At 46.2% G+C, this 23,598-nt stretch overlaps 1 protein-coding gene across 1 annotated transcript in view; it reads right to left on the bottom strand.

Annotated features, from left to right (window-relative positions):
- The window catches only part of LOC141173595 (uncharacterized), a 67,083-nt gene extending 53,116 nt beyond the window's left edge, over positions 1 to 13,967 (bottom strand). The window contains exons 1-2 of the mRNA XM_073657894.1: positions 13,869 to 13,967; positions 12,732 to 13,493 (exon numbers count right to left, since the gene is read on the bottom strand). Of these exons, the coding sequence (XP_073513995.1) occupies positions 12,732 to 13,493; positions 13,869 to 13,967 (861 nt within the window). The remainder of the gene's footprint in view (positions 1 to 12,731; positions 13,494 to 13,868) is intronic.
- Positions 13,968 to 23,598: the final 9,631 nt, after the last annotated feature.

Here is a 23,598-nt window from a genome sequence, read left to right as displayed (position 1 = left end):
TTGCAAGTTGCTCCGTCCTAATTTTTGGCAGCTTTTGCTTGCAAGGCATAAGCAAATACTATGGGACACCCACTCCCCAATAATGGGACTTATGTTTGTAATATGCTGTACTGCATGTGACGCGCCCCCTGGGCCGTGTGTACACGTGTGTGGGATACCCGGTGCCAGGTCTCTGGGGTCTGTAGTCTCCGTGGCGGTGACCCGGTCCCGTGGCTCAGGCTGGTCAAACCAGTGGCAGTCTTTCTTAGGTTTTGAGGTTAATTGTCCGACTGCGCCACCCGTGGATTGCGGTCAGGGAGTACCACCGCTGCGAGGCAGACCGCTGAGGCTGGTGTTGTGTGCGCAGCAGAGAATGGGATAACTCCCCACAGGAGGAGTATAGCCTCAGGGCAGTGAGTGTGGATGATGGGGGTGATGGTGTACGAGCGCAGCAGGAACGACTCAGAGTCTTTGCAGTGCAGTTCAGGGTCTTTACTGATGATTGTAAGGTAGACCCTCCCGGGAGTATTGGCTAGCATAAGAGGCCTGGTCAGTCTGTGAGCAAGCAGGAGTTCCCCTGGCCAGGTGGAGTTGTAGGCCTCCCCGTCTGTCTGCACTCTTCCAGGCTACCTTGCTGTAAGCGGGTAGAAGTAGCCCACGTCCCTGAGTGTACCGTGTAGTGCTCACCCGTATGGCTGGTGACTTGGGGCCTTCTGTTAGCCTCCGCTCCACGACGGCGGTGCTGGTCCCTTGCTTGTGACTGAGCCTCCGGGCTTCTATGGCCAGAGGACCTGAAATCCCCTGCCGGCTGGTTTCTGCTGCTGGATATATAAGTCCTCACAGCCTCGGACTCCTGTGTCCGGTTCCTGTTGTCTTCTGCCAGGGCGAGCTCTGCTCAGTTTCCAGCCCCTGGTCTTTAGCTCCTAGCTCCTACAGAGCTCCTAGCTGTTACTTTTCCTTGCTCTCACTCTGACTCTGACTGTTCTCTGTTCTCTGACTCACTCAACCCCGCCCCAGATCCAGTTTATAAGGGCAGAATTCTCCCCTCCCAGGACTGGGGCAGGAGGATGTTGCATGTTTAAGGGATCCTGACCAGGAAACCTCCCACTTGCTCTCCGATGTAATATCTCTATTACTGTGGTGACCAGACCCCTGGGGTGCCACACATGGCTCTTGTAAGGGGCATTGCAGTTCCTCATAATTTTTGGAAAGTCTTCCATTCAGTGCTTAGGCCAACAGTGCACAGGAGACCCAGTTGCTATAAATGGAAAAAAAGGTTTAGTTAACGCCCTATGACCTCCATGTCATTTCCAAGGGGCATTGGAGTGCCTCGAAATTTTTGGTAGGCATTGCACTCACTGTATGCCCTATAACTGTGTAGCTGAACCGCTCCTTTTGTTACAGAAACATATCCTACAAGACATATCTGGTTGACTGGCCTGATATTGATGTGAATGGTCCCTGTTCCTCCTGCTCTTTCTCCTTTGCCACTACCTCATCCATCATTTATCACCTGAAGCTTTGTTTTAACGGGAGTCATGGAACTTGGATAGGAGCAGGAAAACATCCAGCAATCCTCGGAGGAGGTAGGATATGCGCCAAAACGCTGACCACCTCAGGCCTAGCCGCTACTACATACATGCGCTTGCATTACAACAAAACAAAGCAGATGCTAACTTCTATCATCCTCATCATGCTCCTCACCTTGGCACTCTCAGCTCCCCTGATGGAGAAGCCAGGGCCCACCGGAGGAGTCTGATAGTCCGGTGGGCTCGGCCAATGCTGCCCTAAAGCAGGCCAGGCTAAGAAAAGTGTGGGAAAGGTTACCGGGACAAATAGGGGTGGCTAGGGACCGAGTATGGACACCCGGCCACCCCCTGGAGGCTGGGGAGCAAGCGGGGACACCCGGCCACCAGGCGGCTGGGGACTGAGTATGGATACCAGGCCGCCGACACAGCCATGGCGTGGTGGCCAGATTCCGCCTCCACATGCCTAAAAGGCCCAATTTAAAGTGCAAACAAGCAAGCAGTATGGTATTGCAGCCTGGGGGTGGGTGGGTGGCAGGCTGCATACTTGCGCTTGCATTGCAAGGAATGGGAGAGGTACAATTGAACACTGCCCTGGGACAAGGACTTGAATGGGGAAAGTTGCAAGTCTGCAACGACAGGTGCAAGGTGGGAGGCATCTTCGCATGTACCATGAACAGGGGTTTGGCATGCACACACTACAGCGGAATAGGCTCTCCTTCCCATTAAATGCACTGAGGAGGGCACAGGTAATGTTTTGGTATACGCGCTTAATCTTATGCATAAGGCACACAAGGACAAATAGGGGCGGCTGGGGACTGAGTATGGATACCTCGCTGCCAAAGCAGCCATGAGGTAGTGGCCAGCTTCGGCCTCCTCCAAACTAAAAGGCCCCATTTCAAGTGCAAGCTAGCAGTATGAAATTGCAGTCTGGGGGTGGGTGGGTGGCAGGCTGCACACTTACACTTGCATTAAAAGAAAACATAGCAGATGCTAACTTCTGTCATCATCATCATGCTCCTCACCTTGGCACTCTCAACTCCACCGATGGAGAAGTCAGGGCCCACCGGAGGAGTCTGGTTCTCTGGTGGGCTCGTCCAATGCTGCCTAAAGCAGGCCGGGCTAAGAAAAGTGTGTGTGGGGATGTTCCAAGGAGAAATAGGGGCGGCTGGGGACCGTTTATGGACACCCGGCTGCCCCCAGGCGGATGGGGACCGTGTGTGGACACCTGGCCGCGGGGCGGCTGGGGACCGAGTATGGACACCCGGCCGCCGGGCGGCTGGGGACTGAGTACACAGCCATGACGTGGTGGCCAGATTCCGCCTCCACATGCCTAAAAGGCCCAATTTCAAGTTCAAGCAAGCAAGCAGTATGGTATTGCAGCCTGGGGGTGGGTGGGTGGCAGGCTGCATACTTGCGCTTGTATTGCAAGGAATGGGGGAGGTACAATTGAACACTGCCCTGGGACTAGAACTTGCATGGGGATAGTTGCAAGTCTGCATCTTCTGATGCGGCAAGGATCACTTATGATGGGCACACTTTTAGACAGTGACCTAGGAGTCAGAGATGCTTCCAGGGGTCTTCCCCATGCTGTTCCCATGTCTTTTCAGCACTTTATACATGTGTCACACAGCACATGGCCAGATAAGGTTGTAAAATGTTAAAATGACATTTCCCGGTGAATGCATTTGTCATAGTTGAAAGCAATACAAAAGTGCAAAAACGCATAAAAAATGCTACTTGTGAACATAGCCGAAGGTGTGGAGGAGTATTTTTGTTTTTGGTCATTTATTTTAACTTATACACAAGTCTTTTCCCTGGAAAGGAACTTCCTTAACATATTTCACAGGAAAAAAGTTTCACTTTCGTTTTTGAACTTTTTATTGTGAGCCCGTAAAAGCGGCTTAATACCTCTGACCACGTTGTTGACAGCAGTGACCTGGGGGTCAGAAATGCTTCCTGGGACGATGCCCATGCTGTCCCCATGTCATTTGAGCACTGTCACTATCGTTTTGGGCACTTGTTAGGCTTTTAAAAGACTGCCGGGGGTGCCACCGCAAAAATGCTCGAGTCTCCCATAGACTAACATTGGGCTCGTTGCTCGGGTGGAGCACCCGAGTATCACGGCGAGCTCGGCCCGAGCTTCGAGCACCCGAGCATTTTAGTGCTCGCTCAACACTAACCCTTATCCTAATATTAAAAAGACACAATGGTGAAAAAGAGTAGAAAAGAGTGAACGTATAGGTTTAGAAGCCAATATTTATATAATTATAAAAAAGACCAAATCTGTTCAATGTGGCATATGTCAGCTCCTAGAGACTTGAAAGCAAGATTTGTCTCAACATTACATAGATAAATCAATTCATAGATAGATGTACTGTAGTAACTAGTATCATGATCCAGCATACAACTATCTTGATTAATCTTGCTTATCTTAGCTATATACCAATAGATCTCTAGTGCGGATTCCACACAGATAGGTATTACATATGCAGCATAATGTTAGATCAATATTTTTCATCAGAGCAAAAAAATGATATACAAAGGGCTGTTTCACACAAATGCCTATAGGTTTTCAGCCCAAATTTAAACTAACAGTCTGAAAATACAGAAAATAGCACTTTAACATCAATAGTCCCAAATAAATAGACCCAAATGAAAATGACACTTATCATTAGTAGTCCCTAGTCCCAAAGCTTTTTCCCCTGGTTTCCACCAGGGTTCATCAGGGGACCTGAGGAGGACATCAATTTCTCTCCCCAGATAGCCAGTCAGTGCTGTGTACATGGGAAACAACATCCACAGCTCATATACAGTTAGGTCCATATATATTTGGACAGAGACAACATTTTTCTAATTGTGGGTCTAGACATTACCACAATGAATTTTAAACAAAACAATTCAGATGCAGTTGAAGTTCAGACTTTCAGCTTTCATTTGAGGGTATCCACATTAAAATTGGATGAAGGGTTTAGGAGTTTCAGCTCCTTAACATGTGCCGCCCTGTTTTAAAAGGGACCAAAAGTAATAGGACAATTGACTCCAAGGCTATTTCATGGACAGGTGTGGGCAATCCCTTTGTTATGTCATTCTCAATTAAGCAGATAAAAGGCCTGGAGTTGATTTGAGGTGTGGTGTTTGCATTTGGAAGGTTTTGGTGTGAAGTAAACATGCGGTCAAAGGAGCTCTCCATGCAGGTGAAACAAGCCATCCTTAAGCTGCAAAAACAGAAAAAAAACATCTGAGAAATTGCTACAATATTAGGAGTGGAAAAATCTACAGTTTGGTACATCCTGAGAAAGAAAGAAAGCACTGGTGAACTCATCAATGCAAAAAGACCTGGGCGCCCACGGAAGACAACAGTGGTGCATGATCGCAGAATAATCTCCATGGTGAAGAGAAACCCCTTCACAACAGCCAACCAAGTGAACAACACTCTCCAGGAGGTAGGCATATCAATATCCAAATCTACCATAAAGAGAAGACTGCATGAAAGTAACTACAGAGGGTTCACTGCATGGTGCAAGCCACTCATAAGAATAAAGAAGAAAAAGCCTAGACTGGACTATGCTAAAAAACATCTAAAAAAGCCAGCACAGTTCTGGAAGAACATTCTTTGGACAGATGAAACCAAGATCAACCTCTACCAGAATGATGGAAAGAGAAAAGTATGGCGAAGTCGTGGTACAGCTCATGATCCAAAGCATACCACATCATCTGTAAAACACGGCGGAGGCAGTGTGATGGCTTGGGCATGCATGGCTGCCAGTGGCACTGGGTCACTAGTGTTTATTGATGATGTGACACAGGACAGAAGCAGCCGAATGAATTCTGATGTATTCAGAGCCATACTGTGTGCTCAGATCCAGCCAAATGCAGCCAAACTGATAGGTCGTCATTTCATACTGTAACGGGTCTGGGAGGCGGAACCTCTGAGCTACTATACAAGGGGGCAGTCCTTGTAAGGGAGCGGGTGGCGACCAGGGAAGACGGGCAGGAGGTCACAGCAGGTGACCGGGACAGTCTCTGAGTGAACGGGCTGGAGGTCACGGCAAGTGACCGGGGCAGTCTCTGGATGAACGGGCAGATGGTCACGGCAAGTGACCGGGGCAGTCTCTAGGTAAAGGGTTGGTACGACCTGTGGCGGCTGATGATAGACGTGAACTCCCAGGTGAGCAGGCGAGAGTCTCTGGATGAACGGGTGGTCACAGCATGTGACGGCGGAGCCTCCAGGAAGACCAACAGACAGGCGGCAGATGAGCGCTCCCAGGTGAGCGGGCAGAAGTCTCTGGACAGGCGGGTGGTCACAGCACGTGACGTCAGAGCCTCCAGGTAGGCTAGTAGACAGGCAACTGATGAGCGCTCCCAGGTGAGCGAGCAGGAGTCACTGGACAGGCAGGTGGTCACAGCACGTGACGGCGGAGCCTCCAGGTAGACTAGCAGGCAGGTAGCAGGTGTCTGCTCCCAGGTGAGCGGGCAAGCTGGTCCATAGACAGACTGACAGGAGTTGGAAGGCAGACCGTCGGACCTCGGGCAAGCAGGCAGGTGGCTGATGTGCGCTCCCAGGTGAGCGGGCAGGCTGGTCCTTAGACAGACTGACAGGAGAAGTAAGGCAGACCGTCGGACCTCAGACTAGCAGGCAGGTAGCAGATAATCAGGCAGGAATCTGGCAGGTAACTGGCAGGAAACTGGCAGGTAACTGGCAACGGGACCTGAGGGCTGAAGCAGAGTAGTGAACAGTGCAACAACATTGCTCGGGCACCTCCATTTTGGAGGAGGTGCCTTATATATGGTGAAGTCCTCCGGCCATTGGCCGGGGACTCCTTAGGACGGCGCGCGCGGCCCCTTTAAGAGGGAGGGAGAGCGCGCGCGCCCTAAGCACAGTGGCCGGGAAGGAGCGCGCGCTGCCAGCAGAGCGGGAGGAGGACGCCGGGCACGGAGCAGAGAGGTGAGGGGAACAGCGTCCCTGCCTAGCAGAGGGCAGGGACGCCGGCGCTACACATACTACAGATGGACAATGACCCAAAACATAAAGCAAGGCAACCCAGGAGTTTATTAAAGCAAAGAAGTGGAATATTCTTGAATGGCCAAGTCAGTCACCTGATCTCAACCCAATTGAGCATGCATTTCACTTGTTAAAGACTAAACTTCAGACAGAAAGGCCCACAAACAAACAGCAACTGAAAACCACCGCAATGAAGGCCTGGCAGAGCATCAAAAAGGAGGAAACACAGCGTCTGGTGATGTCCATGAGTTCAAGACTTCAGGCCGTCATTGCCAACAAAGGGTTTTCAACCAAGTACTAGAAATGAATTATTTAATCTGTCCAATTACTTTTGGTCCCTTTAAAAACATGGTGGCACATGTTAAGGAGCTGAAACTCCTAAACCCTTCATCCAATTTTAATGTGGATACCCTCAAATGAAAGCTGAAAGTCTGAACTTCAACTGCATCTGAATTGTTTTGTTTAAAATTCATTGTGGTAATGTCTTGAACCAAAATTAGAAAAATGTTGTCTCTGTCCAAATATATATGGACCTAACTGTATCTATATAAGTGGAAGAATCCCCCACCAATATTTAATCAACAAACCCATGTTATGACTCCCATTGCGCACATGTCTCATGTTTGCAGCCGGATACAAGTCTGTGGAATGCACAGTGCACATATGGAACGCACGCAAATGGAAATGACGACTCACTGATGACGCAGACCGGAAGTGAGGTCACTGGAACGCATCTAGAGATACCGGAGCGCATAGATGGAAGTCGATGTTAGAACCCTCCTGTTTGTTTTTCTATCTTGTGGTTTGCGGTCATGTGACCATCTGCCTTTATATTCCAGCTCCGCCCCCTCCTGGCTGTGCTGGATTTCAGTGTTCTACTGTTTCTCTAGCCAGGTGCTTCTGTGCCTTTCTCTGTCAAGTTCGCTTGGTCCTCTGGGACCTCTAGTACTTTTAGTCAGTTTGTCTTTTGTGCTCTGCAACAACTTCTGGTTAGGAGGTGTCCCATTTTTTGTCCTAGTCCTTAGTTCATTTAGGGACCCCTCCCTTATTTCTATAGGTCTTCGTTCAGACTAGCCGAGGACTAAGGCGGGTCTGTTCACAAGGAACAGGCAGCCCGCTACATCGTAGGGATTCAGCTTAGTCTTACTGTAGGGACAGCTTTCCCCTATCTTTCCATAGTACATGTTGCAGATCATAATAGTAAGTCCAGCCCAAAAAACTAAAAGGAAAGAAATTTGGGGATTAGTATGGTTTCCGTCCAGGAGTTGGCTCAACGCCTGCAGGGATTGTCTCTGGAGGTGGCCGAGCTTCAGCAACACGTGAGTAGCTGTCCTGGAGCGCATTTTGTCGAACCCAAGGTAGGACTACCTAATGTTTTTTATGGTAAACAGCAAGATTTTTTTTCCTTTAAAAATGCTTGTTTGTTATATTTTCGTTTGAGACCAAGATCCTCTGGGAATGAATCACAGCGCATTGGTTTTATTATGTCACTTTTGCGCAAAGAACCACAGGGGTGGGCCTTTTCTCTCCAACCTAATGATCCGTGTTTAAGTTCTGTTGAAGAATTTTTTCTGCTATGGGGCTATTATTTGACGATCCTGATCGAATCTCATCTGCTGAATCAGAACTTAGACGTTTGAATCAGGGGTCTGATGATGTTGAAAATTATTGCACACACTTCAGGAGATGGGCTTCAGAAGTTAAGTGGAATGATTCGGCGCTGAGATGTTTATTTCTTGCTGGGTGAAAGGGTTAAGGATTTGGTAATTGCATTCCCTGCACCTGAGACTCTGCAGGAATAGACAGGAGACTGAGGTGCAGGCTCAATGAGGTAAAGACTCCTGTAATGTCAGGTCCTAGTCCCCAGAAAATCTACTCTGAAGGTGGGGAACCGATGGAGGTTGGGGGGATGTCACTCCGCTCTCAGGAAAAAGACCGGAGATTCGCCGAGGGATTGTGTCTTTATTGTGGTAAAGCTGACCATTTGATTAAGTATTGTGAGCGCCGTTTAAGTAAAGAAAAAAAAAAGGTCAGTTACGCCCATATAGCTTGTTTACGCTCTGCAGGAGTATTTCTTTCTGGGAGTACTACTCTGCAGGGAGATTTGATTGAATTTCAGGTATTTGTGGATTGTGGTTCAACACTTAATGTGATTGATAAAGAGTTTTTGGAAAACCTTAAATTGAAATCCAAACCTTTGTCATCACCTATTTCTGTGGTTGCAATTGATAACACTCCTTTGAAATGTATTACTCACAAGGTTGCTGCATTTCCCCTCACTATCAATGGAGTTCACCAAGAAATTTTGGACTTGGTTGTTTTGGATAATTTGCCCTCTCCAGTTGTTCTAGGATTGCCTTGGTTAAGACGGCACAATCCTTTATTGGACAGGGCTACTAATGTGATTAAGTCTTGGAGTCCGAAGTGCTATGATAAATGTTGGAATGGTCGCATTGCGGCTGTGGATAAAGGGGAATTACCTGTACCTATTCAAGATTTTTGGAGGGTTTTTTCGGAGGAGGAGTCGCAAGTTTTCCCTCCTCATAGGGATTATGATTGCCCCATTGAGTTTGCTCCGGGTGCTACTCTTCCCAAAAGTCGCTTGTTTAATCTAACTATGCCTGAAAGAAAGGCCTTGGAGGAATACATACAGACTAGCCTGGCTGCCGGTCACATTAGACCTTCTAAGTCGCCTGTGGCAGTTGGATTCTTCTTTGTTAAAAAAAAGGACGGCGGTTTACGTCCATGTCTGGATTTTCGTGACATTAATAAGATTACCGTACGCAATTCCTACCCATTACTGTTAATTCCTGACTTGTTTAACCAGTTAGTGGGGGCCAAGTGGTTCTCCAAAATTGATCTCCGGGGGGCATATAATTTGTTACGTGTGAAGAAGGGTGATGAATGGAAAACTGCTTTTAACACTCCGGTAGGTCATTTTGAGAATCTGGTGATGCCTTTTGGTTTTACCAATGCACCTGCATTTTTTCAGAACCTTATTAATGACATCCTGAGACCTCTGAATGGTAAGAATGTGGTGGTGTATTTGGATGACATTTTGATTTATTCACCAGATCTGGAGTCTCATGCCAATTATTACAGGAAATTCATTAGGAATTTTTCTGTAATTGTTAAACCTCTACCCAATCTCACCAGGAAAGGTGCGAATACGGTCCAGTGGACTACTGAGGCCATTGAAGCATTTGAGTATCTCAAAGAGAAGTTCAGTTCTGCCCCTATCCTTATGCAGGCTGATGAGACCAAGCCTTTTTTGGTCGAGGTCGATGCTTCATCGGTGGGGGTCGGAGCAGTTTTGTCTCAGGAGAACAAGGGTGGAGTACATCCTTGTGTCTTCTTTTCGAAAACATTTTCGGAAACCGAACTGAATTATGATGTTGGAAATCGGGAGTTGCTGGCTATTAAACTCGCGTTTGAACATTGGCGTCATTTTTTGGAAGGCGCTAGATTTCCTATTCAGGTTTTCACAGATCATAAGAATTTGATCTATCTGGATGCTGCCAAATGCTTGAATGCCCGTCAAGCTAGGTGGGCACTTTTTTTTTCTCGGTTTCATTTTTCTGTTACCTATATCCCTGGTACTAAGAATGTTAAAGCCGATGCTTTATCTAGCAGCTTCTCTCCTACGGTCGGTGCCGAGGAGGAGGAGAGCATTTTACAGAAAGGAGTTGTGGTGGCGGCTTTGGACTCCGTTTTGGAGAATGGGATTCTGAAAGCTCAAGATGATGCTCCATCTAACACACCCCATGGGAGGTTGTTCGTGCCTAGAGCCTTTAGGAGAGATTTGTTTGTGGAGTGTCATGAGTCTCAGTTGGCAGGTCATCTAGGAATTTCGGAGACTAAGAGACTGATCAGTCGCAGTTTTTGGTGGCCTGGATGGCAGAAAGAAGTCATCAAGTGGGTGCGTCAATGTACTGTGTGCGCTAGGTCAAAGGCTTCACATACTCCAGCTGCGGGGTTGCTTTGCCCTCTGGAGGTTCCTAGTGCGCCTTGGACGCATCTCACAATGGATTTTATTACTGATCTTCCTGTGTCCGAGGGTTTTACTGTTATCTGGGTGGTCGTGGACCGTTTAGTAAGATGTGTCATTTGGTTCCATTCATTAAGTTGCCCTGCGCCAAGACACTCGCTAAGGCGTTTGTTAAGGAGATTGTCAAGCTCCATGCCGTTCCCACGGATATTGTTTCTGATAGAGGACCTCAGTTTGTGGCTCGCTTTTGGCGTGCTTTTTGTGACAGGTTGGGAGTCCATTTGTCATTTTCGTCTGGTTATCATCCTGAGTCTAATGGAAAGACTGAAAGAAAGAACCAGGATGTTGAACAGTTTTTGCGTTGTTTTGTGGCGGACAATCAAGAGGTGTGGTCTGAGTTTCTGCCTCTCGCAGAATTTGCTCTTAACAACCATACATCCTCCTCTGCTGGGTGTTCTCCTTTTTTTTGTTGTACTGGGAGACATCCGTCTTTTGGTTCATTCTCCAAATTGGGGTTGGCGGTGCCGGAGGAGGAGAATTTTTCCGGTGATTTGGAGAGAGTTTGGACTAATGTACGTTGTAACCTTCAAGAGGCTAACAAGAAGTCCAAGAAGTATTTTGACAGGAAACGTAAAGAGGTTTTGTTTACTGTGGGTGACATGGTTTGGTTGTCTTCGAAGAACCTGCGGTTGAGGATTCCCTCTAAAAAACTGGGTCCTAAGTTTGTGGGTCCATTTAAAGTGCTTCAGGTTGTTAACCCGTCTGCTGTCAGGTTGGATGTCCCTACTTCCTGGAAGATTAATCCTGTGTTTCATGTTTCCTTGTTGAAAAAGGCTGATGTATCTGATAGGGACGCCACTGTCACAGTTCCTCCTGTTGTGGAAGACGGCGAATATGAAATTTCTCGTATCTTGAATTCTAGATGGCATAGAGGGAGATTACAGTATCTTGTCTCCTGGAAGGGTTTCGGTCCCGAAGACAACTCCTGGGTAAGGACGGATGATGTCTCTGCTCATAGGCTTGTTAAAGCTTTCCACAGGAGGTTTCCGGATAGGCCTGGGCCTGGAGGATACGGAGGATCCTCATAAAAGAGGGGGTACTGTTAGAACCCTCCTGTTTGTTTTTCAATCTTGTGTTTTGCGGTCACGTGACCATCTGCCTCTATATTCCAGCTCCACCCTTCTGGCTGTGCTGGACTTCAGTGTTTGACTGTCTCTCTAGCCAGGTGCTTCGGTGCCTTTCTCTGTCAAGTTCGCTTGGTCCTCTGGGACCTCTAGTACTTGTTGTCAGTTTGTCTTTTGTGCTCTGCAACAACTTCTGTTTAGGAGGTGTCCCATTTTTTGTCCCAGTCCTTAGTTCATTTAGGGAACCCTCCCTTATTTCTATAGGTCTTCGTTCAGACTAGCCGAGGACTAAGGCGGGTCTGTTCACAAGGAACAGGCAGCCCGCTACATCGCAGGGATTCAGCTTAGTCTTACTGTAGGGACAGCTTTCCCCTATCTTTCCCTAGTTCATGTTGCACATCATAACAGGCGAACCAGACGGACACACAATGCTGACATCTAGTGTTAGCTGCCATGATGACAAAAAGATGCCAATAGCCACCCAGGAAGCCAATACTATACAATAGGCAGTCCTAAACATCCGTGTATTAGAGGCAAACATCAAATGGCACAATTTCAGAGTCAACTCAAGTAGTGTGTTCACATTTCTCCCCAGAGGAGGAGGGTAATATACATCAGGGGGAATAGAAGAATCAACATATCACTATTGATAATAAATAAGAAAAGGGATGCAGATATCTCCCTATATTAAAATGTAAGTGTTGTCCACATTTTTAATCTCATTTGCCCTTCAAAAAATTCAAGGTTGTTAGAGTAGGGATATGTAGGATAGTCCCGAAATATAAATGTAGAGATAACCCTAACAATTATATATGAGTGATGGCCGAACGCCAGTATCACATTAAAGTTGGTTCTATTTGGCCCTTAATAGCACATTCTGGAATCGGATGAATCTTGAAAAACTCAACTGCTCATTAAGGCCCCCCGGGGTCCATTGACTCCATCCAAAAGATCCAACAGGCTTCCCTTTGGAGTATTTTTTTATTCCAATCTCCCATTCTGGTGGATTGTTCCACAACCTCGAGGACCCTAAATGAAATACATCCAACATCACCCCCATGTTTAGAGATTACATGTCTGGCGAGTGGTGTATCTCTGCTATGTCTCACGTCTCCAAGGTGCTTGCCAATCCGAACACGCAATTCGCGTTTTGTTTTCTCAATATAGTCCATTGGACACGTGCACGTGCAGAGATACTGCACCCCCGATGTCCTGCAGTTGGCAAAATCTCTCATGTCATACACACGTTTAGTCACTGCACTCGTAAAACTTTTCGACGGTGTGATGAATTTACAAAAAGACCAGTGGCCACACCTGAATGTACCCTTGGACCTGTTCTGCTGCCATGTACCCACCGTCCTCTGGGGAGCGAAATGGCTTTGCACAACAGTGTTCTTCACAGACTTCCCCCTCTTTGAAACCAGACGCGCCACATCCGGATATGCCTTTAGGATATCCCAACGTCTTTTAAGGTTTTCCATGACTCTTCTTGACTGATCATCGTAAGTACCTATCAGCCATGTGATGGACTCTGAGTCAGGCCTGTCCCTTGGGGTAAGGAGGGATGATCTATCTACTGCCCTTGCTTGTTGATAGGCCTTATCTATTACTCCTTCAGGGTATCCCCTCACACGAAACCTATTAGCCAGATTGTATGATTCAAACTGGAAATCATTCCACGAGGAACACTTCCTCTGTATCCGGAGGAACTGTCCCTTAGGGATACCTCTCTTCAAAGGGGGAGGATGAAAGCTTCCCCACTCAAAGAGACTGTTAGTTGCAGATGGTTTGCGGTACAGTGAGTTTTTCAAAGAGCCATCTCCATTTCTCGAGATCTTCACATCAAGGAACGAGATCTCCTCCACTCCTACCTCACATGTAAAGGATAATCCAATAGTATTGGTATTCAGGTATGCCACAAATGACCGAAAAGATGACTAGTCCCCTGACCACAGGACGAGGATGTCGTCGATATATCTACCCCAGAAAAATATTCGTGGGGCCCAGACGACATCCTCGTTCCTGAACTCAATGGTACCTTCCCACCAATCCAGGAGCAAATTAGCATAGGTGGGAGCACAAGGGCTCCCCATCGCTGTGTCCCTGAGTTGGTGGTAGTACCTCCTGCTGAACAGAAACAATTTTTGTCACAGGAAAAAATCTAATAATTCCAAAAGGAACTTATTGTGTTGCCCCAAATGAGTCCCTCTGCTCCTCAAGTAGTATTCAACGGCCGCTAGACCCACCTTGTGTTGGATACTACTATACAGGGCCTCAACGTCAATTGAGGCCAAGATAGTATTAGAGTCAAAGGACACACTCTCCAGCTTATTTAGGAGATCCATCGTATCCCTCAAATATGACGGAAGGGCCAAGACAAATGGTCTCAAAATCTTGTCCAAGTATACACTAGAGTTTTGACATAGGGCATCAATCCCTGCAACAGTAGGCAGTCCCTTCATATAATCCTACAGTGTATTCCTTAGTGGGATCATTCCGCAAGATTTCATATGTCGATGGGACTACTAATGATAAGTGTCATTTTCATTTGGGACTATTTATTTGGGACTATTCATGTTAAAGTGCTATTTTCTGTCTATGAATTTTTAGACTGTTAGTTTAAATTTGGGCTGAAAACCTGAAAACCTATAGGCATTTGTGTGAAACAGCCCTTTGTATATCATTTTTTTGGTCTGATGAAAAATATTGATCTAACATTATGCTGTATATGTAATATCTATCTGTGTGGAATCCGCACTGGAGATCTATTGGTATATAGCTAAGATAAGCAAGATTAATCAAGATAGTTGTATGCTGGATCATGATACTAGTTACTACAGTACATCTATCTATGAATTGATTTATCTAAGTAATGTTGAGACAAATCTTGCTTTCAAGTCTCTAGGCGCTGACATATGCCGCATTGAGCAGATTTGGTCTTTTTTATAATTATATAAATATCGGCTTCTAAACCTATACGTTCACCCTTTTCTACCCTTTCTCACTATTGTGTTTTTTTAATATTAGGATAAGGGTCCTTGTAGGGACATAAGGGACACCGACGTGGAGCGGGGGCGCCACGAAGTACAAATGAGGGTGCCAACCTCCGCTGTCAGGAAGGGAGAGGAATCAGGGACAAAATAGGGACAGTATTAGTCTGTATTCCTTCCTGTCAAATGTTCCATTATTATGAGTGTCATTGTTGTTCGTATATGGATTTTTTCAGTCCTTTTTAGATTTAATTAATGAAAGTTATCTTTTAGGGGTCATTTTTCTTCTGGTTGTTGCTTAATAAATAGGACCTGTTTCATATTTTTGCTTGGGTGTTTTATATCCTGTATTATACTCCAGAGCTGCACTCACTATTCTGCTGGTGCAGTCACTATGTACATCCATTACATTACTGATCCTGAGTTACCTCCTGTATTATACTCCAGAGCTGCACTCACTATTCTGCTGGTGCAGTCAGTCACTGTGTACATACATTACATTACTGATCCTGTGCTGATCCTGAGTTACATCCTGTATTATACTCCAGAGCTGCACTCACTATTCTACTGGTGCAGTCACTGTGTACATGTAGCACCCCGAGGGCTCGGCTGCTACAGGGGTATTGCACCTCGATCCAGAGGTGTGGTATTCCACTCCCGGGTAAGGATGGAGTGTGGAACTGAGCTCAGCTAGTTGCATGCACTACACTCATCCCATTTCCGGGGGACAGAACAACGGTACTCCCACCAGATAGATGTGCAGGTACGACAGCGTCTGTCCCTGGCTGGAGTGGGAGGGGGGGTGGAACATCCCAGTAGTGTAGGAGCAGTCAGGGGAGGGACTCTGGGCATAGGAAGGAGCCCATTGGGTGCTAGTCACCTGGGCTCGGGTGTCAGAGGGAGTATAAGAGGTGGGCACCATCTTTAGACAGGGTCCTGTTCAGAGGAGAGTCTGTTCAGAGAGGAGCTCAGCCAGAGAGGGCTGAGGGGGAGCTGTGGCTCCGTCTGGGCCCAGCTCCAGAGCCAGGCCTAAAGCAGAGGGAGGAAGAAAAGGGAACACAAGGAAAGGCCCAGAGACGCAAGCAGAGGGAACCCTGAGATCCCACGAGTGAACCAGAACGGGTGAGGGGTTGGCAGAGAAGGGTACCGGATCCCAAGCTGGTGGAGGCAAATCATCCTTAGCCAGAAACCGGAGGTCGTGGTCAAGCTTTGGCACGACCCCTCGCCACATCCACCAGGAAGGCACGCCACATAGGGTCAGGAAAACCGGAGAGAGGTTTTGCCCCATAAGGCCCGAGGAAGCCGGACATAGGTGGGTCCCTGGTGAGGACGGCCTGTAGGAAGGACGAGAGGGGAGCTCAGGACCACGCTCTGGAACTGCCTGGGAGTTGGCCGAGTCCCGCACCTGGTGGACGCAGCACGGCTCGGGTGGTCACCCTTGGCCGAAGTGACCGGAGCAACACCTGTGAGTAAAAGCCTTGAAACTGCACCACACGTCTCTGAGCTTCCTTGCTGCACCTTCACTACCACTATCATTCACATCTGCTGCCCTGGGGCCATACCCCTCCCGTTGGGGGTTATACCATCTACGCTGCACAACCATATCACCGGCCTCAGCGGTCTGCCCTGCAGCGGCGGCTCCATGGCCGCATTCAACGGGTGGCGTAGTCGGACACTAATACCATCATACCAATAACTGCCACTTGGTTTGACCACCCTGGGCACGGACCGGGTCCCCGCCACTCGGAGACTACAACCCCCATCGGATCCGGCTCCGGGTATTCCCCTAACATGGCCCAGGGGGCGCGTCATACATACATTACATTACTAATCCTGTACTGATCCTGAGTCACATCCTGTATTATACTCCAGAGCTGCACTCACTATTCTGCTGGTGCAGTCACTGTGTACATACATTACATTACTGATCCTGAGTTACATCCTGTATTATAATTAAGAGCTGCACTCACTATTCTGCAGGTGCAGTCACTGTGCACATACACGACATTGCTGATCCTGTACTGATCCTGAGTTACATCCTGTATTATACTCCAGAGCTGCACTCACTATTCTGCAGGTGCAGTCACTGTGTACATAAATTACATTACTGATCCTGTACTGATCCTGAGTTACATCCTGTATTATACTCCAGAGCTGCACTCACTATTCTGCTGGTGCAGTCACTGTGCACATACATTACATTACTGATCCATGCGTTACATCCTGTATTATACTCCAGAGCTGCACTCACTATTCTGCTGGTGCAATCACTGTGTACATACATTACATTACTGATCCTGTACTTATCCTGAGTTCCATCCTGTATTATACTCCAGAGCTGCACTCACTATTCTGCTGGTGCAGTCACTGTGTACATACATTACATTACTGATCCTGAGTTACATTCTGTATTATACTCCAGAGCTGCACTCACTATTCTGCAGGTGCAGTCAACTGTGTACATAAATTACATTACTGATCCTGTACTGATCCTGAGTTACATCCTGTATTATACTCCAGAGCTGCACTCACTATTCTGCTGGTGCAGTCACTGTGCACATACATTACATTACTGATCCATGCGTTACATCCTGTATTATACTCCAGAGCTGCACTCACTATTCTGCTGGTGCAATCACTGTGTACATACATTACATTACTGATCCTGTACTTATCCTGAGTTCCATCCTGTATTATACTCCAGAGCTGCACTCACTATTCTGCTGGTGCAGTCACTGTGTACATACATTACATTACTGATCCTGAGTTACATTCTGTATTATACTCCGGAGCTGCACTCACTATTCTGCTGGTGCAGTCAGTCACTGTGTACATACATTACTGTTATGATCTGCAACATGTACTAAGGAAAGATAGGGGAAAGCTGTCTCTACAGTAAGACTAAGCTGAATCCCTACGATGTAGCGGGCTGCCTGTTCCTTGTGAACAGACCCGCCTTAGTCCTCGGCTAGTCTGAACGAAGACCTATAGAATTAAGGGAGGGGTCCCTAAATGAACTAAGGACTGGGACAAAAATGGGCCACCTCCTAAACAGAAGTTGTTGCAGAGCACAAAAAGACAAACTGACAAAAAGTACTAGAGGTCCCAGAAGACCAAGCGAACTTGACAGAGAAAGGCACAGAAGCACCAGGCTAGAGAGACAGTCAAACACTGAAGTCCAGCACAGCCAAGAGGGCGGAGCTGGAATAAAAGGCCGATGGTCACATGACCGCAAACCACAAGATAGAAAAACTAACAGGAGGATTCTAACAGTACCCCCTCTTTTATGAGGATCCTCCGGATCCTCCAGGCCCAGGCCTATCCGGAAACCTCCTGTGGAAAGCTTTAACAAGCCTATGAGCAGAGACATCATCCGTCCTTACCCAGGAGTTGTCTTCGGGACCGAAACCCTTCCAGGAGACAAGATACTGTAATCTCCCTCTATGCCATCTAGAATTCAAGATACGAGAAATTTCATATTCGCCGTCTACCACCACAGGTGGAACTGTGACAGTGGCGTCCCTATTAGAAACGTCAGCCTTTTTCAACAAGGAAACATGAAACACAGAATTAATCTTCCAAGAAGTAGGGACATCCAACCTGACAGCAGACGGGTTAACAACCTGAAGCACTTTAAATGGACCCACAAACTTAGGACCCAGTTTTTTAGAGGGAATCCTCAACCGCAAGTTCTTCGAGGACAACCAAACCATGTCACCCACACTAAGCAAAACCTCCTTACGTTTCCTGTCAAAATACTTCTTGGACTTATTGTTAGCCTCTTGAAGGTTACAACGTACATTAGTCCAAACTCTCTCCAAATCGCCGGAAAATTTCTCCTCCTCCGGCACCGCCGACCCCAATTTGGAGAATGAACCAAAAGACGGATGTCTCCCAGTACAACAAAAAAAAGGAGTACACCCAGCAGAGGAGGATGTATGATTGTTAAGAGCAAATTCTGCGAGTGGCAGAAACTCAGACCACACCTCTTGATTGTCCGCCACAAAACAACGCAAAAACTGTTCAACATCCTGGTTCTTTCTTTCAGTCTGTCCATTAGACTCAGGATGATAACCAGACGAAAATGACAAATGGACTCCCAACCTGTCACAAAAAGCACGTCAAAAGCGAGCCACAAGCTGAGGTCCTCTATCAGAAACAATATCCGTGGGAACGGCATGGAGCTTGACAATCTCCTTAACAAACGCCTTAGCGAGTGTCTTGGCGCATGGCAACTTAATGAATGGAACCAAATGACACATCTTACTAAAACGGTCCACGACCACCCAGATGACTGTAAAACCCTCGGACACAGGAAGATCAGTAATAAAATCCATTGTGAGATGCGTCCAAGGCGCACTAGGAACTTCCAGAGGACAATGCAACCCCGCAGCAGGAGTATGTGAAGCCTTTGACCTAGCACACACAGTACACTGACGCACCTACTTGATGACTTCCTTCTGTCATCCAGGCCACCAAAAACTGTGACTAATCAGTCTCTTAGTCTCCGAAATTCCTGGATGAGCTGCCAACCGAGACTCATGACACTCCACAAACAAATCTCTCCTAAAGGCTCTAAGCACGAACAACCTCCCAATTTCCAACATCACAATTCAGTTTGGTTTCCGAAATTTTTTTCGAAAAGAAGGCACAAGGATGCACTCCACCCTTGTTCTCCTGTGACAAAACTGCTCCGACCCCCACCGATGAAGCATCGACCTCGACCAAAAAAGGCTTGGTCTCATCAGGCTGCATAAGGATAGGGGCAGAACTGAACTTCTCTTTGAGATACTCAAATGCTTCAATGGCCTCAGTAGTCCACTGGGACGTATTCGCACCTTTCCTGGTGAGATCGGTTAGAGGTTTAACAATTACAGAAAAATTCTTAATGAATTCCCTGTAATAATTGGCAAAACCAAAAAATCTCTGTATAGATTTTAAACCAATAGGCCTAGGCCATTCCTGCACAGCCTGAACCTTCACCGGGTCCATCTCAAAGCCCTCGCTGGAGACAATGTAGCCCAAAAAATTAATTTTCTACACAGCGAACTCACATTTCTCCAGCTTAGCAAAGAGTGAATTATCACTCAATAACTGCAAAACTTCACATACAGTGGTGGCCAAAAGTATTGGCACCCCTGCAATTCTATCAGATAATACTCAGTTTCTACCTGAAAATGATTGGAATCACAAATTCTTTGGTATTATTATCTTCATGTAATTTGTCTTCAATGAAAAAACACAAAAAGAATTGTCCTAAAGCCAAATTGGATATAATTCCACACCAAACCTAAAACAGGGGGTGGACAAAAGTATTGGCACTGTTTGAAAAATCATGTGATGCTTCTCTAATTCGTGTAATTAACAGCACCTGTAACTTACCTGTGGCACCTAACAGGTGTTGGCAATAACTAAATCACACTTGCAGCCAGTTAACATGGATTAAAGTTGACTCAACCTCTGTCCTGTGTCCTTGTGTGTACCACATTGAGCATGGAGAAAAGAAAGAAGACCAAAGAACTGTATGAGGACTTGAGAAACCAAATTGTGAGGAAGCATGAGCAATCTCAAGGCTACAAGTCCATCTCCAAAGACCTGAATGTTCCTGTGTCTTCCGTGCGCAGTGTCATCAAGAAGTGTAAAGCCCATGGCACTGTGGCTAACCTCCCTAGATGTGGACGGAAAAGAAAAATTGACGAGAGATTTCAACGCAAGATTGTGGAGATGGTGGATAAAGAACCTCGACTAACATCCAAACAAGTTCAAGCTGCCCTGCAGTCCGAGGGTACAACAGTGTCAACCCGTACTATCAGTCAGCGTCTGAATGAAAAGGGACTGTATGGTAGGATACCCAGGAAGACCCTACTTCTTACCCCGAGACATAAAAAAGCCAGGCTGGAGTTTGCCAAAACTTACCTGAGAAAGCCTAAAACGTTTTGGAAGAATGTTCTCTGGTCATATGAGACAAAAGTAGAGCTTTTTGGGAAAAAGCATCAACATAGAGTGTACAGGAAAAAAAAAGAGGCATTCAAAGAAAAGAACACGGTCCCTACAGTCAAACATGGCGGACGTTCCCTGATGTTTTGGGGTTGCTTTGCTGCCTCTGGCACTGGACTGCTTGACCGTGTGCATGGCATTATGAAGTCTGAAGACTACCAACAAATTTTGCAGCATAATGTAGGGCCCAGTGTGAGAAAGCTGGGTCTCCCTCAGAGGTCATGGGTCTTCCAGCAGGACAATGACCCAAAACACACTTCCAAAAGCACTATAAAATGGTTGAGAGAAAGCACTGGAGACTTCTAAGGTGGCCAGCAATGAGTCCAGACCTGAATCCCATAGAACACCTGTGGAGAGATTTCAAAATGGCAGTTTGGAGAAGGCACCCTTCAAATATCAGGGACCTGGAGCAGTTTGCCAAAGAAGAATGGTCTACAATTCCAGCAGAGCATTGTAAGAAACTCATTGATGGTTACCGGAAGCGGTTGTTCGCAGTTATTTTGGCTAAAGGTTGTGTAACCAAGTATTAGGCTGAGGGTGCCAATACTTTTGTCTGGCCCATTTTTGGAGTTTTGTGTGAAATGATCAATGATTTGATTTTTGCTTCATTCTCTTTTGTGGTTTTTCCTTGCAAGCAAATTAAATGAAGATAATAATACCAAAGAATTTGTGATGGCAATCATTTTCAGGAAGAAACTGAGTATTATCTGACAGAATTGCAGGGGTACCAATTCTTTTGGCCACCACTGTACATTCTGCCAATGGGACTCTAGATCTGGTGAAAAAATCAAAATGTCATCCAAATACACAACCACATTCTTACCAATCAAAGGTCTCAGGATGTCATTAATAAGGTTCTGAAAAAATGCAGGTGCATTGGTAAGACCAAAGGGCATCACCAGATTCTCAAAATGACCCACCGGACTGTTAAAAGCAGTTTTCCATTCATCACCCTCCTTTATTCGTAACAAATTGTATGCCCCCCCGGAGATCAATTTTAGAGAACCACTTGGCTCCCACTAACTGATTAAACAAGTCAGGAATTAACGGTAATGGGTAGGAATTGCGTACAGTAATCTTATTAATTTCACGAAAATCCAGACATGGACATAAACCGCCGGCCTTTTTTTTTAACAAAGAAAAATCTAACAGCCACAGGTGACTTAGAAGGTCTAATGTGACCAGCAGCCAGGCTAGTCTGTATGTATTCCTCCAAGGCCTTTCTTACAGGGATAGTCAGATTAAACAAGCGACTCTTGGGTAGAGTAGCACCCGGAGCAAACTCAATGGGGCAATCATAAGCCCTATGAGGAGGTAAAACTTGCGACTCCTCCTCCGAAAAAAACCCTCCAAAAATCTTGAATAGGTACAGGTAATTCCCCTTTTTCCACAGCCGCAATGCGACCATTACAACATTTATCATAGCACTTCGGACTCCAAGAATTAATCACATTAGTATACCAGTCCAATAAAGGATTGTGCAGTAGAGATGAGCGTTGTTCTACTCGAACTGTTCGCCAATCTCAAATTCGAGCTGTTTTGGGCGGTGTTCGAGCCGGTCGGCGAACACGAACAATTTGAGAAAAATTCGGCTGTTCGAGGTTATGTTCGATAACTGTTCGTGCACCAAAATCATAACTGGATTTTTTCTCAGTAATGATGAAAATTAATGTTAATACGCAGTTTGAGTGTACAGCGGGGTGGGGGGAGGGGCAGGGGATGGATCTCTGCAGGAACAATGAAGATCTCCATTTTTTTTTCTCTTTCCCGCATTTGCAGTGGGGAGGTGCAATCTGTCAGCCTATCAGCAGCGCACACACGGAGCAAAGTGCTTTTTTTCACACAAGCAAGGGCATGTGTGATTGGCAGTGTATGTCACATGTCCTTGCCCTATAAGACCAAGCCATTTTCCCCGTCGCCACCATTTTCTCACTGCTGCAGCTGCGTGTTAGACGGCACCGCTGTTGCTGTGTGCGCTATACCTTGTTAATTTCAAGCCAATTTTCGCACAAATATACAGATAGCTTGGGAGTAGGGAATAGTTGTGATTGCAGTCCTTTTAAGGACTAGGTTACAGCATTTCCTACGACTTTTATCAGGCAGGTCTGTGCTCTTAAATAGATAGATTGTGGGAGTAAAGACTAATTGTAATTGGAGTCCTTTTCAGGACTAGGTTACATCAGTTCCTATCAGTTTTTGCCAGGCAGGTCTGTGCCAGTGCTGTGCAAGTTTTTTTCACAGCATTTGGCTGAATCTAGCAAAGCTAATCCTTTTTGGCCTATTGCAGAGTGTGTTAGTCAGTGGAGTAGCCTATCTGTGTTGCAAGATATAACACCTGTGTATAGAATACCAATTTTTTTACTGCACCTAGTGAAGTAAAATCTTTTGGGCATAGCATCATTCTATTAGTCCATCTATACTGACCTCCATCAGGTTGCAAACTGAATATAATTTTTTTCTGCATCTAGCTCTGAAAAAATATTTGGGCTTCTAGCAGTGTGTGGGACTTGGTCTATTAGTCCATCTATACTGACCTCCATCAGGTTGCAAATTAAAAATAATTTTTTTCTTCATTTAGCTCTGAAAAAATATTTGGGCTTCTAGCAGTGTGTGGGACTTGTTCTATTAGTCCTTCTATACTGACCTCCAGCAGGTTGCAAATTGAATATAATTTTTTTCTGCATCTAGCTCTGAAAAAATATTTGGGCTTCTAGCGGTGTGTGGGACTTGGTCTATTAGTCCATCTATACTGACCTCCATCAGGTTGCAAATTAAAAATAATTTTTTTCTGCATCTAGCTCTGAAAAAATATTTGGGCTTCTAGCAGTGTGTGGGACTTGGTCTATTAGTCCATCTATACTGACCTCCATCAGGTTGCAAATTAAAAATAATTTTTTTCTTCATTTAGCTCTGAAAAAATATTTGGGCTTCTAGCAGCGTGTGGGACTTGTTCTATTAGTCCATCTATACTGACCTCCATCAGGTTGCA

Source organism: Phyllobates terribilis, unplaced genomic scaffold (assembly GCF_046119375.1).
Source record: "Phyllobates terribilis strain yellow unplaced genomic scaffold, ASM4611937v1 Scaffold_13__5_contigs__length_258822181, whole genome shotgun sequence".
Lineage (NCBI taxonomy): Eukaryota > Metazoa > Chordata > Amphibia > Anura > Dendrobatidae > Phyllobates > Phyllobates terribilis.
Note: the sequence above shows the minus strand (reverse complement) of the source record. Positions and strands in the feature narration are given on the sequence as shown.